This window comes from Primulina eburnea, chromosome 1, assembly GCF_022965805.1.
Source record: "Primulina eburnea isolate SZY01 chromosome 1, ASM2296580v1, whole genome shotgun sequence".
Taxonomy (NCBI): domain Eukaryota; kingdom Viridiplantae; phylum Streptophyta; class Magnoliopsida; order Lamiales; family Gesneriaceae; genus Primulina; species Primulina eburnea.
The window spans coordinates 8,408,982-8,430,150 of record NC_133101.1 but is presented as its reverse complement, the minus strand read 5'-3'; the positions used below and the strand labels follow the sequence as shown (position 1 = coordinate 8,430,150).

The window sequence follows — 21,169 nt, the reverse complement described above, 5'->3', positions numbered from 1 at the left end:
GCAACAATAAACGCACACGTATGTCATATCCAAGCAATTTTGTCCCGGCACTTTTAGTCAAAACCTTTTCGTGGTCATAGTTATTCAAGGGCACAGTATGAAACTCGAATGCAGCAATCCTAAATCGAGGGGCAAGCCTTGTTGTGTCAATAAGCCTCAACTAAAAGTCATGTTTTTGAATTTAGACCATAAAAGAAACTATATCATATGATAAATAATGTGTAGGTTGCTTACTATCAATGGTCATGGCAACAAAATTTTAACTTTTCAACGGACAGCAACAACATTGGAGCATCCAAACATCGAACACAAGAAAGAAAAAAACAAACAGTCGTCACTCACCAAAATCTCTATACAAACAATACAATAAGTATCTTCACAAATCAACTTTACAAGTACAAGAACCGTATTAACTATGCTACCAAATGAACTTGAGTTTGATGCAAATCCATAATGTTCCAAGTATTTCAAGATGTATTATTGTTAAGGAAGTGAGCCAAAGCCTTCTCCGTGTCGTTGTCATTCATGAACAATGCTTCTGCAACATTGTTTGATGAGAATCCCATCTCCCGCAGGAGAGTAAATCCATTTGCAAATTCCTCAACCTGAGGAGCAACAATCGCCATCAGTTACAAGCATAGACATGGCTAATTTTCAGCTCAAGAAGTAAAGCTAACACAACCATATACTTCTTTATTTCTTAATTTTCTTTATTCATTTCACATGTCTTCAATGAATCCAAACCATGAGTCTTGAGGAAAACATAATAAGAACTTTAAGAATATATCACCTTGGTCGGATTGTCTCCGTAGTTTGCTACTGCAAGTGGCACAGCATCTCTGCTAAGACCCGCTGCTATGTATTTGCTCACTATGGGATCTGCAGATGGACCCTGCATCAAATCCAATTGTTATGCCGCAACAAGATATGACTTCACCCCAAGTCAGGGTTTTCTAATATATGACCAAAACTGAATGATCTATGTATGACATTTGAGCACCAAGGGCACGATTGGTACATGAGAATGAGGTGGGATGGAATAGGCATTCCCAACCTCATTCTCATTTCCATGCTTGGTTCTCCATTGGAATGAGAATACTCATTCCTAATAGGCATTCCTACCTTTTTGGGTTGAGTTTACCCATTCCCATCCTCCAAACTTTCCAATTTAATTTTCAAATAGAAAAGTTTCCTATTATTTACTTTTCATATTTATTATTGTACATATTTATCAATATATTCTATCATTTTTATTTTTTAAATCTTTTAATAATAGAAATTTTATCTTTGTTTATAAACAATTATAATAAAATAATACTAATAATAAATAGTAGCAAAAATAATATTAGTAAATAAAATGATAACAATAATTTTATAAGAAAAGTAAATATAAACTACTATTATTATTATTATTATTTGATGATAAAAATAAATGATAAGAAATTAATAATAATAAATAAATTAAATAATAATATTAAAATTATCATTTAATAATGATATTTCAAAATTAAATAAAATTAGTTCTTATTTAACAGCAGCAACATTAATAACAATAATAATAATAATAATAATAAAATATTAATGATAAATAATAAATAAAAATTATTTTAATATTTAATAATGATTTGTGATGTCAACCGGGCAAATCGGGTAGTAGCCGGGTGGGCGATTTGCCAAGTCGAGTGTTTAGATATATGTGCGAATGTTAATGCGAGTTACTGATGGCCCGGGGTGGTTGAGCTCCCTGTCACCTGAAAGACAACGCCCGGGATGATTTGAGTAATAACCCTGAAACCACAGAACGTTAGGGGAGCGCCGGAAGTTGTTCCGGCGTATCCACTCCGACGCTCAAGTCTGTGACGTACGCAAAGGAAAACTTGGGAAGAAAATAAGAATTTTCGTGAGTGCTTGTGTGTTTTTTAGAGAAAAGGATCGATGCCCCTTGAGAATACCTGCGAGGGGTACTTATAGGTGAATCGGGTAAGTGACTTGCCCACAAAGTTCGGGTGATGGTCACGATTGTGGGTGGTGGGCCACGTTGTAAAGTAGTGGGCCACGTGTTGAATGTTGGCTTGGTCACAGAACGTGGGAGTACAGGTTCCGAGTTTTCCGGAGAACGTGGTGACCAGGGAGAGATTGGGTTTTCTTCCCGGATATTATTTACCCGGGAACTTCTGGGACCGGGAAGCTATAACCCCGGGTACTGACTGGTTATTCCCCTGGTAGTCGCTTGCTACGTGGTGCACAACTCGCCGGGCCAGTGAAGACCCGGGATCCTTCCTTCACACCGGCTCGCCGCATGTAACCATACTTTGGTATCTCCTCCCTGCTCTCCACTTATCCGAGTCCAAGAACCTTCCGGGTCCGGAGCTTTACCCGGGCCCGGGCTCCTTTGGGGGTATCACCACTCCCTCCTAAAAAAGTCGGGCTAGAGTCTATCTCGCTGTCCCGATTAGTAAAAGAAATGGTCCACACACCCTGAGCGAAGCCTTATAGAAATTTTAGAGAGATGGACACTATTGCTGGTGCTGCTACAAAACCCTAAAATTCGAACTTATCCGCAAGGTTTCGTGTTTCGAGGACTGTTATGCTCCCTCGATATTTACGCCTGTCTTTTAGCCTGCTTGGTGCAACTTCCAATATTCATTCCCACCGTTGATATATTCGAGAACCAACGATTGTGATTCACTCCTCTTCCCTATATATATGATATCCTCCCACCCTTCCATTATCCTTCGCTGATTACTTCAATAGACATGGCCGGCGCAAGCAGCTCAAGAACTCCAGGGATGATTGAAGCGCTTAGGGAACCATACCTGGAAGCTCAAAAATCCATAATAGAAAATGAAGTGCTCAACGAAGTTCTCCGCTATTGGGAAGAGCTTCAAAAGCTGAAACTTCTTTATGATTCTGGGGAAGCCACCACCCCTGCCCTGGTATCCAAACTAAAGACAGTGCGCCGACAACTACACATAGCTGAGTGGGTGGACATCTTCACGGATGGCCGCGTCTATCGGCTGATGCTCCGGAAAGAATTGAAGCTACTGAAACGTATCTTCGGTTCTCCCAGTTTCTGGCAAGGCTCCACTCCTCCTCTGTCTGCTTGGTTGAAGATGCGAGTACTTGTTATAGAAGAGAAATATGACGATGTAGTATGCACCAATGTATATGGTTGAATAAGAATTTATTTTAGTTCTTTTTTCTCTATCACCACTCGGCTTATAACCACTGTAAATCCACTGACACATCATGAACTGCGTAAAACCATCTGAAATAATTTACTAAAAACTTCTGGACTTGATATCTCCCGGGCGATTAACCCCAGTGCCGGGGCCTTGCGCTCCCCGGGCTGTAAATCACCTGCGGGGGCCTCGTGCTTCCCGGGCTCCATGAAATGCCGGGGACTCGTGTTTCCCGGGCTTGGATAAGTGCCGATACCCTAAGACTCCCCGCCCCTTGGTATGGTGTCCCTTACACAAATTTCGATTTTTGATACTAAAGTTCCGCCGAGGGACGCTCCATTTCCCAAGGTAATAATGACACTGTGACATTGATATTTGTTCGCGTCCCTTTGACTACCTGGAACAATTTATTAGGCGTCTCTTGACCCCATACGTGTGCTCAAATCGATGGCTGCACTTAACCTCTCTCCTGCATAAATGCGAAGTCGCTTCGTCTGCCCAGAAACTTTTCGGCTTCTTCCGTTTCGAATCTCATCTGCTTATAAATAGATGAAGATGAGAGGATAACGATCATTCTGCCATGTCGAGCTCAAGTGAGTCAACTGTCTGCAACAGCCCGTACAGCCCGTATGGACACCTGCCCCCCTCAACGCGTGCCCATCTAGAATCTCTGCAGAGAACCGTCGAGGAACTTATTCTGACGAGGGTTATGTCCACTTGGTATAAGATTCAGGATCTTATACAATCATACCAGGGTGGCCTGGCTTTCACCAGGCCCCAGAGGGCACTGGCGCGGAGATACAGGCGGGAACTCCGCGTGACGCACGTGGCAGAGCTGGCCACCGATCCAGTTCTGTTACAGGCCATGTTGCGGAAGGAGTGGAATCAGCTGAACAAGCTTGCTGCCACCGAGTCTTTTGCCTCTATTCCCCTTCCCGAGCTGCACAGTTGGATGTCAGAGTGGCAAGATCATGTAGGCTCTAGGATGGCAGCTGTAATATGGGACCGGTTTCATTAATAATATTTTGCTTCGCGCATGTTTGTATTTTCCTCAAACTTCACTGGCTTTTAAGATAAAATACTGAGGTCTAAACCTCCTGAACTTAAAGTAACATGCCAGGGCTTTAAACCTCCTAGGCTTAAAATGGTAACATGCCGGGGCCTTAAACCTCCCGGGCTTAAGATAATAACATGCCGGGGCCTTAAACCTCCCGGGCTTAAGATGGTAACATGCCGAGGCCTTAAACCTCCCGGGCTTAAGATAACATGCCGGGGCCTTAAACCTCCCGGGCTTAAGATGATAACATGCCGGGGCCTTAAACCTCCCGGGCCTAAGATGGTAACATGCCGGGGCCTTAAACCTCCCGGGCTTAAGATAATAACATGCCGGGGCCTTAAACCTCCCGGGCTTAAGATAATAACATGTCGGGGCCTTAAACCTCCCGGGCTTAAGATGGTAACATGCCGGGGCCTTAAACCTCCCGGGCTTAAGATAATAACATGCCGGGGCCTTAAACCTCCCGGGCTTAAGATGACATGCTGGCTCTCTTCTTGGAATGTTACTCAGACCGCCCTGATGACACGTGCCCCTCTCTCTCATCCCAACGGTCGGCGATGTTCCATATTCCGAGGAGCCGATCAGTCTGACACCCTCATGATTACACGTCCTTTCACCTGCCCTGCACAGCTGACAAGGTGCATCCCGTTCGTCCGTATCCATTCAGATCAATGGCGGAGATCCACGATCCGGGTGTATTCTTCTGAACCAATGCGGACCTTCGGATTACGGCTAGATCTACGGCCCAGATCGTTTCCCCGTTCCTATATATATGTCTCCTTCTCCATCACTCCCCACTCTTTAGCAAACTCAAGCTCTCGCGTCTCGAAACCCTGCACAAACTCTGCTGCATCCTCGGCGTTCCGACCACCGTTTTTCTTCAAAAACAATCCTTGTAAGTCCATTTCTTCGTCATGTCTTCTTCTCATACCTCTTCTACGTCGGGTAGGATCTACCACGGCTCCTCGGAATTTGAGGAAGAGGCCCTGCTTGATAGCCCACCGGTTTCTGCTTCTCCCATTTCTGCTTTCCGCCCCCAAAATCCAATTTCCTCTCCTCCTCCCAAAAAACTAAAATTTTCCCATGGGGCTGGGTCTTCAAGCTCCCAGAAGAAAAAGAAGAAGGCAACTTCTTCAAAACCCTCAGCCCGGGCTGCTTCTTCTCCAGCCCAGGCTGCTGCTACTGGCCCCCTGCCGTGGTTTTCCACCATGGCCAGCTCCCTTCGAGCCAAATCAGCCGAGGAGATCCGTCTCCTTGGCTCCATCCCTACTAATTTTGACATCATCATCCCGGGCCCTAGCAACCGGGCTGACCAGCCACCAGAAGGGTGTCTAACCTTCTTCCGAGACCAGGTGGCCAATGGTCTCAAGTTTCCCCTCCACCCCTTCTTTGTTGGGATATCCTCCCTTCTGAGTATTCCCCTTAACCAATTCCATCCTAATGCTATCAGGATGATGACTTGCTTTTTTACTCTTATTTCTATGTACCCTGACATCGCCCTTGAGCCTTCCCTTTTCAATTTTTTCTTTATCTGTTATATCGGCGATTACGCCTTTTCCTTCAAGACCCGGTCTCACCACAAACTTTTCGGAGATATCCCTTCCTCCGTCAAGGACTGGAAACGCCGGTTCTTTTATATCCGTCTTCCCCGTCTTCCCGAGTGCCCGGCTGGGTTTATTTCTGCCCTCCCTGCTCAGCCCGGTCTCCCAGAAAATTACCGCACCCTAGACTCTTACACCCTGAGCGAGGAGGTGGTGGGCGGAAAAGTGTATAGCTCCTCCGCCCTCCTTAGTGAAAAGCTCCTGATGGCATTCGGGCTGAGTCCCAGGGTAGAGGACCCTACCGATCGCATCATCGAGGAGTTCGACCCCTCCCGCTCCGGTAGGTTTCCTCTGCTTGCCATTTATATTTCCTTAACTCACCCTTTACCTGTGACTAACGGGTTGCTTGATTTTCTGCAGACGTCGAGATGAAAGAGGCCTTTGCCCGGAAAATGGCTGAGGAAAAGGCAGCTAAGAAGGCTGCCCGGAAGGCCGCCGCCGCTGAGAGAGAGGCCCGAGAGCGCCAGGGGTCTTCATCCCGGATGGCTACTGAAGGCCCGTTTGGGGAGGAGTCAGTACCCCCAGTGCCTGGTGAGAAGGAGACCTGGCCCCTGCTGAGGTGGGGCAGGTTGGTACCCCTCCAAGTGCCCGGGCTGCCAAAGTCACCGGGCTGCCAAAGTCACCGGGCCCCCGGAACACGGGGTTATTACAATTGAGGAGGAGGACGAATCTTCGGATCAGCCCCTCCTGATTGCCAAAAAAAAGAAAGCTTCCCGGGAGCTGGTTCGTGTTGAGCCCCGGGTGGTTCAGGGGTCAGGGCCCGTCCCCCCGGTGTCCCCTGGAGGATCCTCTCAGGTCCTTCCTGCCATCATTCCTACTCCTCCTGCAATAGCCGGGACTATATTCTCGGCCGGGAGCTCGAAGATGGGCTTCCAAATACTGAAGCAGGTGGTGACTCCTGCCGAGGAGACCATCCTTCAGGATTCGAAGGCCGGGGATCTCATGCTGGAGAGCCTCAACCTTATGCTGGCTGTAAGTTTCTTCTTCCACTACTTCTACTTCTTTGTTCTACCGGTAATACTTTTCCTTATGTGCTCTTTGTTTATTCACAGAGCGGGCAGCTGGCTAGGGTGGCCTTTGAGAAGATAGGTGCCCTGCAAGAGAACATAGAGGCTCGGGTCGCCTCTGTCACCGCTCTTCATGAAGGTTCCCTGGCCCGCATTGCTCACCTTAAAAACCTCCATGCGGGGGAACTCCAGGGCCAGGAAGCTACCATCAATGGCTTGCAGGGCCAGCTTGAAGAAGCCCGGGCAGAGATCCTTTCTTTGAAGGCTCAGCTGGAGAAGACGGAGGCCCGAGCTGAAAAGCTAAACTTGGATGCCCGGGACGCCCTGGATAATTTCGTGCTGGCCACCGAGAGGGTGAGTGAACTGGAGGCGAATCTTACGGCTCGGGCCACCTTAGAAGAGGAGTGGCGGGCCGCTTTCCTTGCTACTGCGGAATTCCAGCAGCTAGTGACTAATAAAGCCTTTCCTTATTTCAAGGCAGGCTTTAACAAATGCAAAGGGCAAGTGAAAGAAACCGGCCTTCTGCCTCTGGGAAAGAAAAGCCCCATAGACTTAGCCCGGGCTGTTAGCTCCCTGCCGGAAGACGGCGCAGAGCTCCCGAATGAGGAAGAGTCCGAGGTGGAGGAGGACTCCGAGCCAGAGACTGCCCCTTAAATTCTTATATTTTCTCTTCTTATGGTAGTTGTAATAATCTCCCTTTTAATGAAAAATTTTCTTCACCTCGTCTGCGTCTTTGTCTTATCTTCGCCAATAAGAAAAATTCACAAGTGTTGGAAGTTAATCGGGCTTTTAACAATATCTGAACGATAACATTTTAACGCCAAGTACCAGGGGATCAATCAACTTGAATTTATAGGCAAACGAGACTTCGGTTCCTTAGGCTTAGTAATAAGGGAAGCCGGGGCATGGTATTACCCGGGCCCTTAATAATAAATCGGAGAGAAGCCGGGGCATGGTATCACCTGGGCCCTTAATAAATCGGAGGGAAGCCGGGGCATGGTATCACCCGGGCCCTTAATAAATCGGAGGGAAGCCGGGGCATGGTATCACCCGGGCCCTTAATAAATCGGAGGGAAGCCGGGGCATGGTATCACCCGGGCCCTTAATAAATCGGAGGGAAGCCGGGGCATGGTATCACCCGGGCCCTTAATATGTGCCGGAGTTCCGGACCTTCCGGGCTTTAAGAATGATCTTTCCAGGAACGATCTTTATTACCAAATAATTAAAAGATGTAAAAGAACTTTTAAGGAAAATATTTCTTAAGGTGAAAAGCATTCCAGGGCCTTTTGAGAGGATGGCCCTGCCCATCTTCAAGATAATAGGTGTCTGAGCTAACTCTGCGCACTACTTTGTAAGGACCTCCCACCGGGCCTCAAGCTTGCCCACATCTCCCGCCGGGTTTGCTTTCTTGAGGACCATGTCTCCAATTTGAAACTCTCGGTGTCGGACCCTCTGATTATAAGCTTTCATCACCCGGCGTCGATAGGCCTCCATTCTGATCGCCGCTCTCTCTCTCCTTTCTTCAATGCAATCAAGTTCACTGGCACGGGCGTTGTCATTGCCTTCCGGATAGGTGTCTATCCGGGCTGATGTCTGCCCGATCTCTACTGGGAGCACTGCTTCAGATCCATACACTAAGCTGAATGGTGTTTCCCCAGTAGCTGTTCGAGGCGTAGTCCGGTATGCCCAAAGAACACTAGGCAGCTCCTCCACCCAATCCTTACCAACTCCAAATAATCGGGCTCTGAGAGCTTGGACAATAGTGCGGTTGGTCACCTCAGTCTGCCCATTGGCTTGGGGGTAGGCAACTGAGGTGAAAGCTTGAGTAATCTTCATCTCCTCGCACCAAGCTCTGACCTTATTCCCCTGGAATTGCCTGCCATTGTCAGAGACAAGCTTCCGGGGGATGCCAAACCTGCAGACAATATTTTTCCATAGAAATTTGAGAACTTCTCCTTCAGTAATCTTAGCCAGGGGCTCTGCTTCCACCCACTTAGAGAAGTAGTCAATCCCTACCAGCAGGAACTTCTTCTGGGCTCGGGCTACAAGGAAAGAGCCCACAATATCCAAGCCACATTGGTCAAAGGGGCAAGATGCCCAGATAGGCTTCATCAAGGCCGTCGGGTGGTGGTTAATGCTGCTATGCCTTTGGCATCCTTCGCAAGAGTGGACTACCCGGGTGGCATCTTGATGCATGGTAGGCCACCAGAACCCGGCAAGCAAAGCCTTCCTGACCAGGGAAGTTGCCCCTATATGATCTCCACAACAGCCTTCATGGATCTCCCTCAAGACATAATTGGATTCATCCCCGGCGACGCACTTGAGGAGGGGACCCTGGAAAGATCGTCGGTATAGATTATCACCGATTACAACAAAACGAGCTGCTCTCCTTTTGATTTTACTGGCCTCCTTAACATCCTCCGGTAGACCAAATCGGGAGATATAGTCAAGGATTGGGGTAGTCCAGTCTTCTCCTCGGGCTGGAGGGGGCCCGGCCTCCACTGAAGAGACCAGGTTGGTGTGGTAAGATATGTCTGGCTCTTGACAACCAGAAAGTGAAGCTGCCATCTTTGCCAGGGCATCGGCTTCAGTATTTTTCTCCCGGGGGATTTGCTCTATGCTCCAGTCTGTGAAATGTGCTGACAAATCTTTAATGAGAGCTAGATATTTCCCAAATTTTTCCTCCCGAGTCTCATACACTCCTTTTACCTGCTGGGCTACCAACTGTGAATCCGTATAGATAATGACCCGGCTAGCTCCGGCATTCCGGGCTGCTTCTATCCCGTTGACATTAGCCTCGTACTCTGCTTCGTTGTTAGAGGCCCGGAAGTCCAATCTGACAGCCAACCGTATTTTTTTCTTCGGTAGGTGGTATCAGCAGGACCCCCACGCCACTACCCTCTTTGCAGGAAGCCCCGTCTACAAATACCCTCCAAACTTCCCCGGTATCGGGGACCACCATCTCAATGATGAAATCTGACAAGGCCTGGGCCTTAATGGCCCGCCGGGGCTGGTACTCGATGTCATATTCTCCCAACTCCACAGTCCACTTTACCAACCTTCCTGAGACCTCGGGTTGAGTCATGATTCTCCCGAGAGGGGAGTTAGTCAACACAGTGATAGGATGAGACAAGAAGTATGGGCGTAGTTTTCGTGCTGTGATAACCAGGGCCAGGGCCACTTTCTCTACCTCTGTATACCTGATCTCTGGCCCTTTGAGTGCATGACTTACAAAATAGACCGGTTTTTGATCCGTATCTTCTTCTCGGATTAGTACAGAGCTGACAGCATACTCGGTGGCAGAAAGGTATACCCAGAGCTTCTCCCCGGGTCCGGGCTTCTCAAGGACAGGGAGCCCGGCTAGATGATTCTTCAATTCCCCGAAAGCTTTTTCACATTTTTCGTCCCAGCCAAATTCTTTAGCCCTCCTCAGGGCCTGGAAGAAAGGGTAGCTTCGGTGTGCAGATCGGGAAATGAAACGTGACAGGGCGGCGATTCTCCCCGTGAGTCTCTGCACCTCCCTGACCGATTTTGGGGATGCCATTTCAGTAATCGACCGGACTTTCTCCGGATTAACTTCAATTCCTCTCTCGGTGACCATGAACCCGAGGAACTTGCCACTTTTAACCCCAAATGTGCATTTGGACGGGTTCAGCTTAACCCCATACTCCCGGAGAGTGGCGAAAGTCTCCTCGAGATCAGGGATGAACTCAGTATGTGCCCGGGACTTTATCAAGATGTCATCCACATAAACTTCAATATTCCGCCCGGCTTGCTTGGTGAATATCTTGTCCATTAATCTCTGGTATGTGGCCCCGGCATTCTTCAGTCCGAAGGGCATGACCACATAGCAGAAGGTTCCTCCCGTGGTAATGAAACTAACCTTCTCCTGATCCTCTCGGGCTAGGGGGATCTGGTGGTACCCCTGGTATGCGTCCATGAAACTCAGTAGCTCATACCCCGATGTGGAGTCTACCAGCTGGTCAATCCGGGGTAGGGGGTAGCAATCTTTTGGACAAGCTTTGTTCAAATCCCTGAAGTCAACGCACATCCGCCACTTGCCGGCCGATTTGGGAACCAAGACTACATTGGATAGCCAGGTGGGATACTGAACCTCTCTGATTTGCCCGGCCTTCAATAGTTCTGCCACATGGTCGGCAATCACTTTATCCTTTTCAGGACCAAAGTGTCTCTTTTTCTGCTTCACTGCCCGGGAACCCGGGACGATGTTCAACTTGTGCTCTGCTATGTGGGGTGAGATCCCCACCAACTCTGAGGAAAGCCATGCGAAGATGTCCACGTTCTCTTCTAGGCACCTTATCAACTGAGCCCGGGTGATTGGCTCCAGATCTCGAGCTATTTTTATCGTCCTCTCGGGCTGCCCGGGTAAGACGCTTACTTCTTCCTGCTCCTCCCCTTCCACCACATGTACTTGTTGGATAGAGTGTACCTCCTCCTTCCCTGCCCTCCGGTCTTCGCCGCTTCGCCGGGCTCTTTTATTTTCCACCCGGACAGTTTCTGCATAGCAATCGCGGGAAGATGGCTGGTCTCCCCTTACTTCTCCCACTCTGTTCCTCACCGGGAACTTAAGCTTCTGGTGATAGGCGGAAGCCACGGCCCGGAGAGCATTCATAGCAGGTCTGCCCAAAATGATATTATAAGAGGTAGGGGCACTTACCACAGTGAACACCGTCATCACTGTCTTTCTGAGCTCCTCGGTTCCTACAGTGAGGTGTAGGACGATTTCCCCCCGAGGGTAGACAGTGTGGCCAGCAAATCCAAACAATGCTGTTTCTACCGGTCGCAACTGATAATCTTCTAACTTCATTTGGTCCAGGGCCTCCTGAAAAATAACATTCACCGAGCTCCCCGAATCGACGAAGACCCGGCGAATGTCATAATTCGCTATTTTTGCCTGGATGACTAAGGCATCATTGTGCGGCAGGCTGACTCCTTGAAGATCTCTGGGGCCAAAACTGATGACCGGTACATCATCTCCTGGTGTATTATCTACCCCAAGACTCTCATGCCGGGAATGTGCTTTCCGGGCCCGGTTAGAATCTCCATCTGTTGAACCCCCAGAAATCATTTTAATCACCCCAAGGACTGGTGATCTTCCTCCGTCCTTAATTACTCGGCCCTGGTATGTTTGCCCGGGACTATCCCTTTTCTCTTTTCTTACCGGGCCTATATCCCCCGGCCTGCACCTCGCATCTTTAGGTATCCACGGTGGTCCCCGGGACTTCTTTGCTAATGGTAATGGCTCACCCGGGCCCGACTGGGAAGGGGCCCTCTTCAATCTTCTGCACTCATTTGTACTGTGTGCGCATTCTCCGTGATAAGAGCACATCTTGGTGACAGGTGGTAAATTTAGGGGTGACCGGGATGATAAGGCTCCCCGATCGCCGTCACATATATGGACCCCTTCGTCCCGACGTGACCTCATTGGGGTGTATCGAGAAAAACGCTCGAGATCACTTCCCCGAGTTTTATCGTCTGGCTTTCCAGGTGGTAAATTTCTTTCTTTTCGGGTAGATTCTCTTTTCTGTCTCTGGGCTTCTTCCATGTTTATGTATTTTTCTGCCCGGGACAACAGATCTTCAAAATCCCCCGGCTGCTTCTTTACCAGGGATTGGAAAAAATCTCCTTCTCTGAGCCCTTGAGTGAATGCTGTAGTTTTGGTCTCCGGGGCGCAAGCCGGGACTTCCAGGGATGCTTTGTTGAACCGGCGAATATATGCCCGGAGAGATTCATCGCCTAACTGCTTTATTTCGAACAGGCTGAAGGCAGTCTTCTTGTATTTCTTGCTGCTGCTAAAGTGATGTACAAAGGTGTCCCTGAAACCTTCGAAAGATTGGATGCTCCGAGGTTCCAACTTTTCAAACCACTTCTGGGCAGAATCCACCAAGGTGGTGAGGAATACCTTGCATTTTATCTTGTCAGGGTAACAGTGCAACATCGCCATATTTTCAAACCGGGCGAGATGTTCTTCGGGATCGGAATTTCCATCATACTCCCGGATGTTGGTGATCTTGAAGTGAGCGGGGAGGGGCTCGCTTACAATCTCCGGGGAGAAAGGGCATCCCCGGGAGCTGACCGGGGTTATCGCATGAGAGGACCCGGCCCTGGCCTCCAATTCTTTCACTTTCTTTCTCAAATCCTTCAGCTCCTGGGCCACAGTGAATGTAGGAGCTTTGGAAAACGTCTGAGAACTTTCTTCCCTGTCTCTTTCTTTCTCGAGAGGAGATTCTCCCATAGCCTCACTGTCCCTTGGTTGGCTAGATTCGGGTGGGACCCTTTCATCGAGGGCTTTTTGGACAGCGGCAGCAATTAGTTGTGACAGCTCCTCGGGGACGTGACTGAATAATGGATTTTCTTGAGTTCCCCTACCCCCCCAGGGTTCTGAGGACCAGAGTTGTTCCCAGTAGTTTTGCGAGTGGAAACCATATCTACGTCTCGAGCTTCGGATCCCACAGACGGCGCCAATGATGTCAACCGGGCAAATCGGGTAGTAGCCGGGTGGGCGATTTGCCAAGTCGAGTGTTTAGATATATGTGCGAATGTTAATGCGAGTTACTGATGGCCCGGGGTGGTTGAGCTCCCTGTCACCTGAAAGACAACGCCCGGGATGATTTGAGTAATAACCCTGAAACCACAGAACGTTAGGGGAGCGCCGGAAGTTGTTCCGGCGTATCCACTCCGACGCTCAAGTCAGTGACGTACGCAAAGGAAAACTTGGGAAGAAAATAAGAATCTTCGTGAGTGCTTGTGTGTTTTTTAGAGAAAAGGATCGATGCCCCTTGAGAATACCTGCGATGGGTACTTATAGGTGAATCGGGTAAGTGACTTGCCCACAAAGTTCGGGTGATGGTCACGATTGTGGGTGGTGGGCCACGTTGTAAAGTAGTGGGCCACGTGTTGAATGTTGGCTTGGTCACAGAACGTGGGAGTACATGTTCCGAGTTTTCCGGAGAACGTGGTGACCAGGGAGAGATTGGGTTTTCTTCCCGGATATTATTTACCCGGGAACTTCTGGGACCGGGAAGCTATAACCCCGGGTACTGACTGGTTATTCCCCTGGTAGTCGCTTGCTACGTGGTGCACAACTCGCCGGGCCAGTGAAGACCCGGGATCCTTCCTTCACACCGGCTCGCCGCATGTAACCATACTTTGGTATCTCCTCCCTGCTCTCCACTTATCCGAGTCCAAGAACCTTCCGGGTCCGGAGCTTTACCCGGGCCCGGGCTCCTTTGGGGGTATCAATTTGATTATGAAAAACATTTTCATCCAACTCAAGTACAAAATAAGTATGCCAAATCTTTTACCAAAAATCATGTAGCATTTTTCCTGAGATGTGAAAAAAAACCTTCGACACAATTAATTCTAACTCATTGAACTCAACAACAATTTTTCAAATTTGAAATATGACAAGTTATCTACTATACTTGAGACTATATTCTCCACTATATCAATTAGTAACAAATCATTTACGTCTCTCCGAATATTTTTTCACATACCCGTTAATTATTAAGGGATAAAGCCAGATTTTAAAAACATTTTTGTTTCAGTATAATTCGCGTTTCGATAATAATGTTTTATAGAAATGATCAAATGCCAAACATGGGACTTTTCTCGTTTTTTCTTCAGTTTCACCTTAAAAAAAATAATAAAAGCTTGTTTTACAGGTGTATCCAAGCATACATTTTTTTTGTTTTCTTTTAAAAAACCACTCTTTAAGAAACCAAATTTTTATATCAAGTGCCTGCGTATCCGAACTTTGCAAGACATAAACATTGGAATACGCAAATATACAGAGTAGTACTTCATAAACTATAAAACTTTGCCATGCTAAAATTTGTGTGAGACGGTCTCACGGATAATATTTGTGAGACGGATCTCTTATTTGGATTATCCATGAAAAAATATTATTTTTTATGATAAGAATATTATTTTTTATTGTGAATATGGGTAGTATTGACCCGTTTCACAAATTAAGAACCGTGAAACGGTCTCACATAATACTCACTCAAACAAAGATAACAATACTGAGCAATCTGACTATTTATTTGTTGAAATGAACTAATAAAGCAAAACTTACATGTGAAGATGCGGCTTCGGTTGGTTTGTTCATGGAATTTTCCAACCCAAGTCTGCTCCAATTAGGGTTTTCCTTCACTGCTTCAGCTATAACATATCTCTCAAATTCGAAATCAAAGTGGAAATTGCTTCGAGGGATCTCCCCAAGTCCAGGCAACAACGGAGGCTAAGAAATCATAAATCAGTAGAAACTCAAATTCAAGCACACTTTACAAAAATTTCTACGTCTTAGTGTGAGCAGATGACAAGGAAATAAATACCGGCGGCGTAATTTTATACTCAGGTTTTATAGCAACCCTAATCCCAATTCCAGCTGCAAATTAAATACCACCAAAACAGGACAAATACCATCAAAAAACAAATTAAAGCTGAAAATTTTCCAGCATTAATCCTCAAACAACATAAAGGAAAAAGAATAACACAGCTAGATGGAGAAGCTGGGGTGTTCAGAAACGGGGGGTTCCGGGCCGGTACTCCTCCATGACCGGCGGCAGATTGAGCTGATCCGCCTCCGATCTTGGGATAAAGAGATAATGGTCGACCATACATGGGATGAGCGGCGGCGGCCGATGACGGGCCGGACGCTGGGCTACTGAACGACGGGGTTGGCGAATCGTATGTCAGGGTTTTGAAATCATAATCCATCTCGACAGGTGATTAATAAAATATTCTTGAATTTGAGTGTTTCCTGCTCGATTGGAACCAATTTGATAAATTTTCTGTATGTAATTTGGAATTTTGAAGAGCTTTTTGATGGAATTATGGAGATACTACGATGGAAGCGACTGAAACTATTCGCGATTTCGTAATTGATGGAATTATAGGTTCTTTAGTAACAAAGTTTATTTTTGAGAGATTATATTTCGACATGATAATTAATTAGTACAACTCAAATTCAATTTTATGAATAATTATACATAATAACTGTGATGAATTATGAATAATTATTTTAGGGGAACATAACATATCGATTATTATCAATTTATCATCACAAAAAAAAAAATATTAGAATTGAGTTTCCACATCTTTCATGGAAATATTTATAAGTAGTATATATTCATTCAAAACAAAGGCCAGTCAAGCTTATCCAAGAAAATATCTCTATACATTTAGAAGGAACGAATTTTACCATTTATTTTGAATATCCAAATATATGGTTTCAAAATATTTGTAATGATTCATTTTTAATGCATTTAATTACTTATACATTCTTACACATATACTTAATTTATTCAATCTATAATGTAACACATACAATTTATCTATATTGGCCAATATAATTAATATCGTGTTTATATATTATTATGGTATAAATATCAAATCATCAAAATAATATTTTTTACATCAAAGTAATATTTTTTTGGATCCGATTACATATCAATCTTGTTTTTAATATCGTTTTTATTATTTCATGATAATGACTATGATTACATAGTTTCTTCTTGATTTCATTGGGGGCCACTCTGGAAAAAATCCCGAAATCATGTAGGAAGCCTGCCTATATTTATTGGGCAATCCAAGTTCGATCCTCTGGCAACTTTAATTTTGGCAAAAACTTGTGTGAGACGGTCTCACGGGTCGTATTTGTGAGACGGATCTTTTATTTGGGTCATCCATGAAAAAGTATTACTTTTTATGCAAAGAGTATTACTTTTTATTGTGAATATGGGTAGGGTTGACCCGTCTCACGGATTATGACCCGTGAGACGGTCTCACATGATACTCACTCCTTTATTTTATTTTATGGAGTTCGTAGGCCTAATTCTATAGGGTTTTTCTCCTTATTATCACCTGAAATTAAATAAATTACAAATTATTATTTCAATAAATTTTTTTAAAAAAAATCCACAGATTCTCGTGAAATTCCAACCACACTCCTAATATTCTCTGCATAAATTTTCCACCAGCATAAAGTTTGAATTTTGAGTCGGAATTGGGCCTATAATGTTATTGGGTCGGAATTTTGAGGAGCATTTATTGGGCCACGGATTAAAATAATTACGATTATCATGTTAACTACATATAATATATCATATTCAATAATAATAATAATAATAAATTAAGTAAACCTCTTTTGTTTATATAAAATAAAATATTTAATTTTTTAACCATAATTCCAAAATTTATGTTATATTAGCTTATATTAATTATCTTCATGGCAAATGTAAGGATATATTTATAAGTCTATCTTTTTTAAAAAAATCAAATAAAATTTATTTAATAATATATTCAAACTTATTCAAATGATTAAATTATCTTGTTCATTTAAAAACAAAATGGTTTTAAAGTAAAGACAAAAGCTTGTGTAAGACGGTCTCACGTGTCGTATTTTGTGAGACATATATCTTATTTGGGTTATTTGTGAAGAAATATTACTTTTTATGCTAAGAGTATTATCTTTTATTGTGAATATCAGTAGTGTTGACCCGTTTCACAGATAAAGATTCGTGCGACCGTCTCACAAGAGACCTACTCAAAAATAAATAAAATTAGTAAAATAGAAGAGTGAAATTTTCATAAAATTTAAAAGATAAAAATAAGGTATTTTAACTTGTGAAAACCAAATAAATGGGTATTTGTTAAAGATTGTGTTTTTAGAGAAATGATTAAATTTATATATAGATTTTGATGAAGTGGAAAACAAATCAAAATACCAAAAATCATTTTGAAGTGTTTCCGAAAGATAGATCTGAATGATGCATTGTTGTAAAATGTATTTTTGAATTAATATTGAACGTAAGAGTGAAAAAAATTTCATTTATTTATTAGAACATCATATTATTTTTAAATAATTAGAATTTGCTTGAGACCAACTCATGAATTTGAATTAAACAGAATAAATTAGAATCAAAATTTTGGGTTAAGGAACGCAAAAATATATAACCTCCACCCATTTATTGTTTTTTATTTATAATTTAATAAATATATAGAAATAATTTTTTTGCATGGACTATATAAAATGAAAAGTATTCAAGGTTACATTCCTTTTTTGACGAAAATTTGTGTGAGACGATCTCACAGATCGTATTTTGTGAGACTGGTATCTTATTTGAGTCATTCATGAAAAAATATTATTTTTATGCTAAGATTATTAATTTTTATTGTGAATATCGATAGGGTTGACCGTCTCACAAATAAAGATTCGTGAGACCGTCTCATAAGAGACTTACTCTCCTTTTGTTTTCTTGAATTTAGGCCGGAAAGTCCTCGATCCATTAAAATTATGTGAAATTCACGAAAAAGACAACCAATAATTTCCTGGAATTTGAAATCCAACCAAAATTTCAACTAAAAGTAATTAATCGCGTTTGACTGATTCTCTCCCACAATAGTCCCAATCAAAAACGCATTTTTCAATCCTGCATTTGCACAGCGACTTAGACTTGACTTCATAGATGACGCGACGCCTATATTTACCATTTCACCGTCGGTCTCTACGATATGATCGTGGCTTTTCTTCGAATATACACTATTCAATTACCATAACAATCAAACTCATCCGATTTCAATTTTTTTCTAAAAAGAAAAACACACACACACAATCACAAAATCTTCAAAAATACTTTATTTTTTGTTAATTGTCTCACATTGGTTGGATCAATAACCTGAGAGTTGTATATATTAGCTTGGACAATCCTCCCCCCTTTAGCTAGCTTTTGGAGTTGAGTTAAGTCCAAGTTCTAATCTTAACATGATATCAGAGCCCAGGTTTCACCGTTATGTGTTGGACTACCTATAATTAGGCCACATGTTTTGCCCATAATTGGGTCATTTGTAAACTCCACGCTCCAGATGTTCATTCTAGGGCGTGAGAGAGGTGTGTTAATTGGCCCACATCGGTTGGATCAATAACCTGGGAGTTGTATATATGGGCTTGGACAATTCCCCCTTAAACTAGCTCTTGAGTTGAGTTATGTCTAAGTTCCAATCTTAACACTTTTTCACTTTCATAAGATGTTTATATCGATTAAGTCTCATGTTCGTGAGGTAGGTCAACTCGATCCAGCTTGAATGTAAAAGTTATCAGCATGTGAAAAAAATATAATTTTTTCACATGCTGAATATGATAGGACAGACAATCAGTTTTTGCGTTTTATATTTAATGTAATTTCATGTTATAACGAGAGGAATTTATTTTTTTCGAGATATTTAATAATCTCATTTGTGAACTATATCTGTGAAAGATAATAATAGTATCTTGTAGAAAATAAAGTTTGAAAATAATTTCGCTAAGAACGTAATACATGAAGAAACTTTAAGTCCATATCCATCTTATGTATTTTGACTAAAAAAAGTGAAATAATATAACACATTTTTGTTCAATCAATGTATGACTAAGTTTAAAAATAAAAATAAATATCATTCATCCTACATTATTTTATCATAACAATTTTAAATATATCAATATGATTGGTGATATTATCACAAAGTCCATAATCATTCTCTTCAGTTTAACGACATCACTTGCATTTCTTTTTTTTCTTTTTCTTTTTTGTACAAAAAATCCTATCTCTACTCGTTGAATGTTCAATATTGCCCACCGGCCATTTCAGATTTTTACAAAAAGACGATATTATTATTATTATAGCTCTCTGAAATATGACGTCATCTCGTGGTAGGCATTCTTCGTGTGCCCCTGCTGCTTCTCTCTATGCTCGTTCAAAGTTCAGTTAATTAAATGCTGCATCCTTTTGGCTTTCTTTCGAGGATATTTTGTTACATAACTGTACTTTTCATTTTCTTAAATATCCACTTTGGAGGCCAGAATAATTATGAAAATTCTGCAATTTTTTTTATAGAATATTAATTAATATCAGAGAAGTGAATTTTGATGAAATTAAATTAGTAAGTAAAATTTATATAGTTTTTTTATTGAATTATTATGAATGTACCTTTGGATGAATTATAGGATTTTTTACAATGAAGTATGGCGCCTTGGATGCCATCATGCTGTTCCAGCAACGAGTCATCTCTACGGCGGACAGAAGGCGGAGCTAGAGACATGGTCGAAGCTGTGGCTGAAACTGATCGGCTCTTAACCAAGTTCCTTGCCGCGATCTTTAAACTTCCGACAGATCTGCTCCCCACGGAGAATTTGCTTGGAGAAAATTTCACCGGCGCTGTCTCCGGAGACTGCGACGGCGTTATGGAATTCGCAACCTTCGCCTTCTTCGATGCCTTCATTTGGAAAGGTCGAATCAGTTTCAGATACTTTGGAATCGACTTCACCGAGGAAGCACCGACGGACAGAGTTTCGTCATCGTCATCGTCTTCGTCTCTCAACAGCCTGCTTCTCAAACTGTTCTCTCTACCTAAAACAGGCGCGATTGACATTTCCTCCGCCCCGAACTTTCCGGAGAAACGATTTCCCCGTTCGTTTTTCGAAGGCTTCGAGGATTGATTCGAGTTCGACGTACTCGCCTTCGATTCGCTGCAGGGCTGATCAACCTTCCCACATTTCGTAGTTCTTTTGAAACCTAACATGAAGACTCTGAACTTCGGTGTCGATCGCACGAGAGTAACCGCCTGTGACGGAGGCTTAGAGATCATGAACTCACTTTTGCTCAGAAAAACATCTCTAGGAGATTCAATGAACTCGAAATCCTTCTTCGAACCGGCGTTGCCTCCTTTGCTGCTGGTAGGCGGTTTGAAAACCAAATCGAAGAATGAGTCGTCTTCATCATTTTCTTCTTCATCGGTGACGAATGCCGCGTCATGAACTTCGTCTCCGGCGGAGGAATTCCGCCAGAATTTCAGAATCCCGATTCCTTCCATGGAGAAGAGAGAGAGAAACGGAGAAAAGCTACTGACAATAGTTTGAAAGACGACTTGAAGAAAAGCCAACACCACTATATATAAATATAAAAATACAGTGACGTCATTTCATTATTAAAAAAAATTAATTTATAAAAAATTATTATTTTTATATCAAAACCATTAATTTTCGCAATAGTTTGAATTGGGTTGATCGGTTTCAAACGTATAACTGTATTGGACTATTTCATAAGAGACTAACACATATATATTTATTATAAGTAGGTCTCATTCAATACAGTACCACAAATCTGTATATGTGTAACGAGTTGATTATGTTCATATATGGAGTGAGAAGTGATATTTTTGACATAAAAATAATTTTTTTCATAGGTCGGACCAGATTGAAAATTCGTCTCAGAAAATTAACTCATAAGATGGTCTCAAAAGAATTTTTGTGTATATTTAAAT

The 21,169-nt window shown here is 43.4% G+C and overlaps 3 protein-coding genes across 3 annotated transcripts; 1 reads left to right on the top strand and 2 right to left on the bottom strand.

Moving 5' to 3' along the window:
• Positions 1-316: 316 nt before the first annotated feature.
• On the bottom strand, positions 317-15,771 carry LOC140826136 (uncharacterized). The gene is made up of 5 exons (XM_073188288.1): positions 15,367-15,771; positions 15,205-15,257; positions 14,946-15,110; positions 791-892; positions 317-605 (listed from the first exon to the last, which is right to left on the bottom strand). Exons 1-5 carry the CDS (start codon positions 15,587-15,589, stop codon positions 468-470), a joined length of 681 nt encoding a protein of 226 aa, XP_073044389.1. The 5' UTR covers positions 15,590-15,771; the 3' UTR covers positions 317-467.
• Positions 1,631-5,545, top strand: LOC140811068 (uncharacterized). The gene is made up of 2 exons (XM_073168944.1): positions 1,631-2,315; positions 2,371-5,545. The coding sequence occupies exon 2, from the start codon at positions 4,327-4,329 to the stop codon at positions 5,311-5,313; it is 987 nt and encodes a 328-aa protein (XP_073025045.1). The 5' UTR covers positions 1,631-2,315; positions 2,371-4,326; the 3' UTR covers positions 5,314-5,545.
• Positions 15,772-19,367: 3,596 nt separating the features above from the next.
• Positions 19,368-20,757, bottom strand: LOC140811061 (uncharacterized). Its single transcript, XM_073168936.1, has 2 exons — positions 19,837-20,757; positions 19,368-19,725 (listed from the first exon to the last, which is right to left on the bottom strand). The coding sequence occupies exons 1-2, from the start codon at positions 20,717-20,719 to the stop codon at positions 19,715-19,717; spliced, it is 894 nt and encodes a 297-aa protein (XP_073025037.1). The 5' UTR covers positions 20,720-20,757; the 3' UTR covers positions 19,368-19,714.
• Positions 20,758-21,169: the final 412 nt, after the last annotated feature.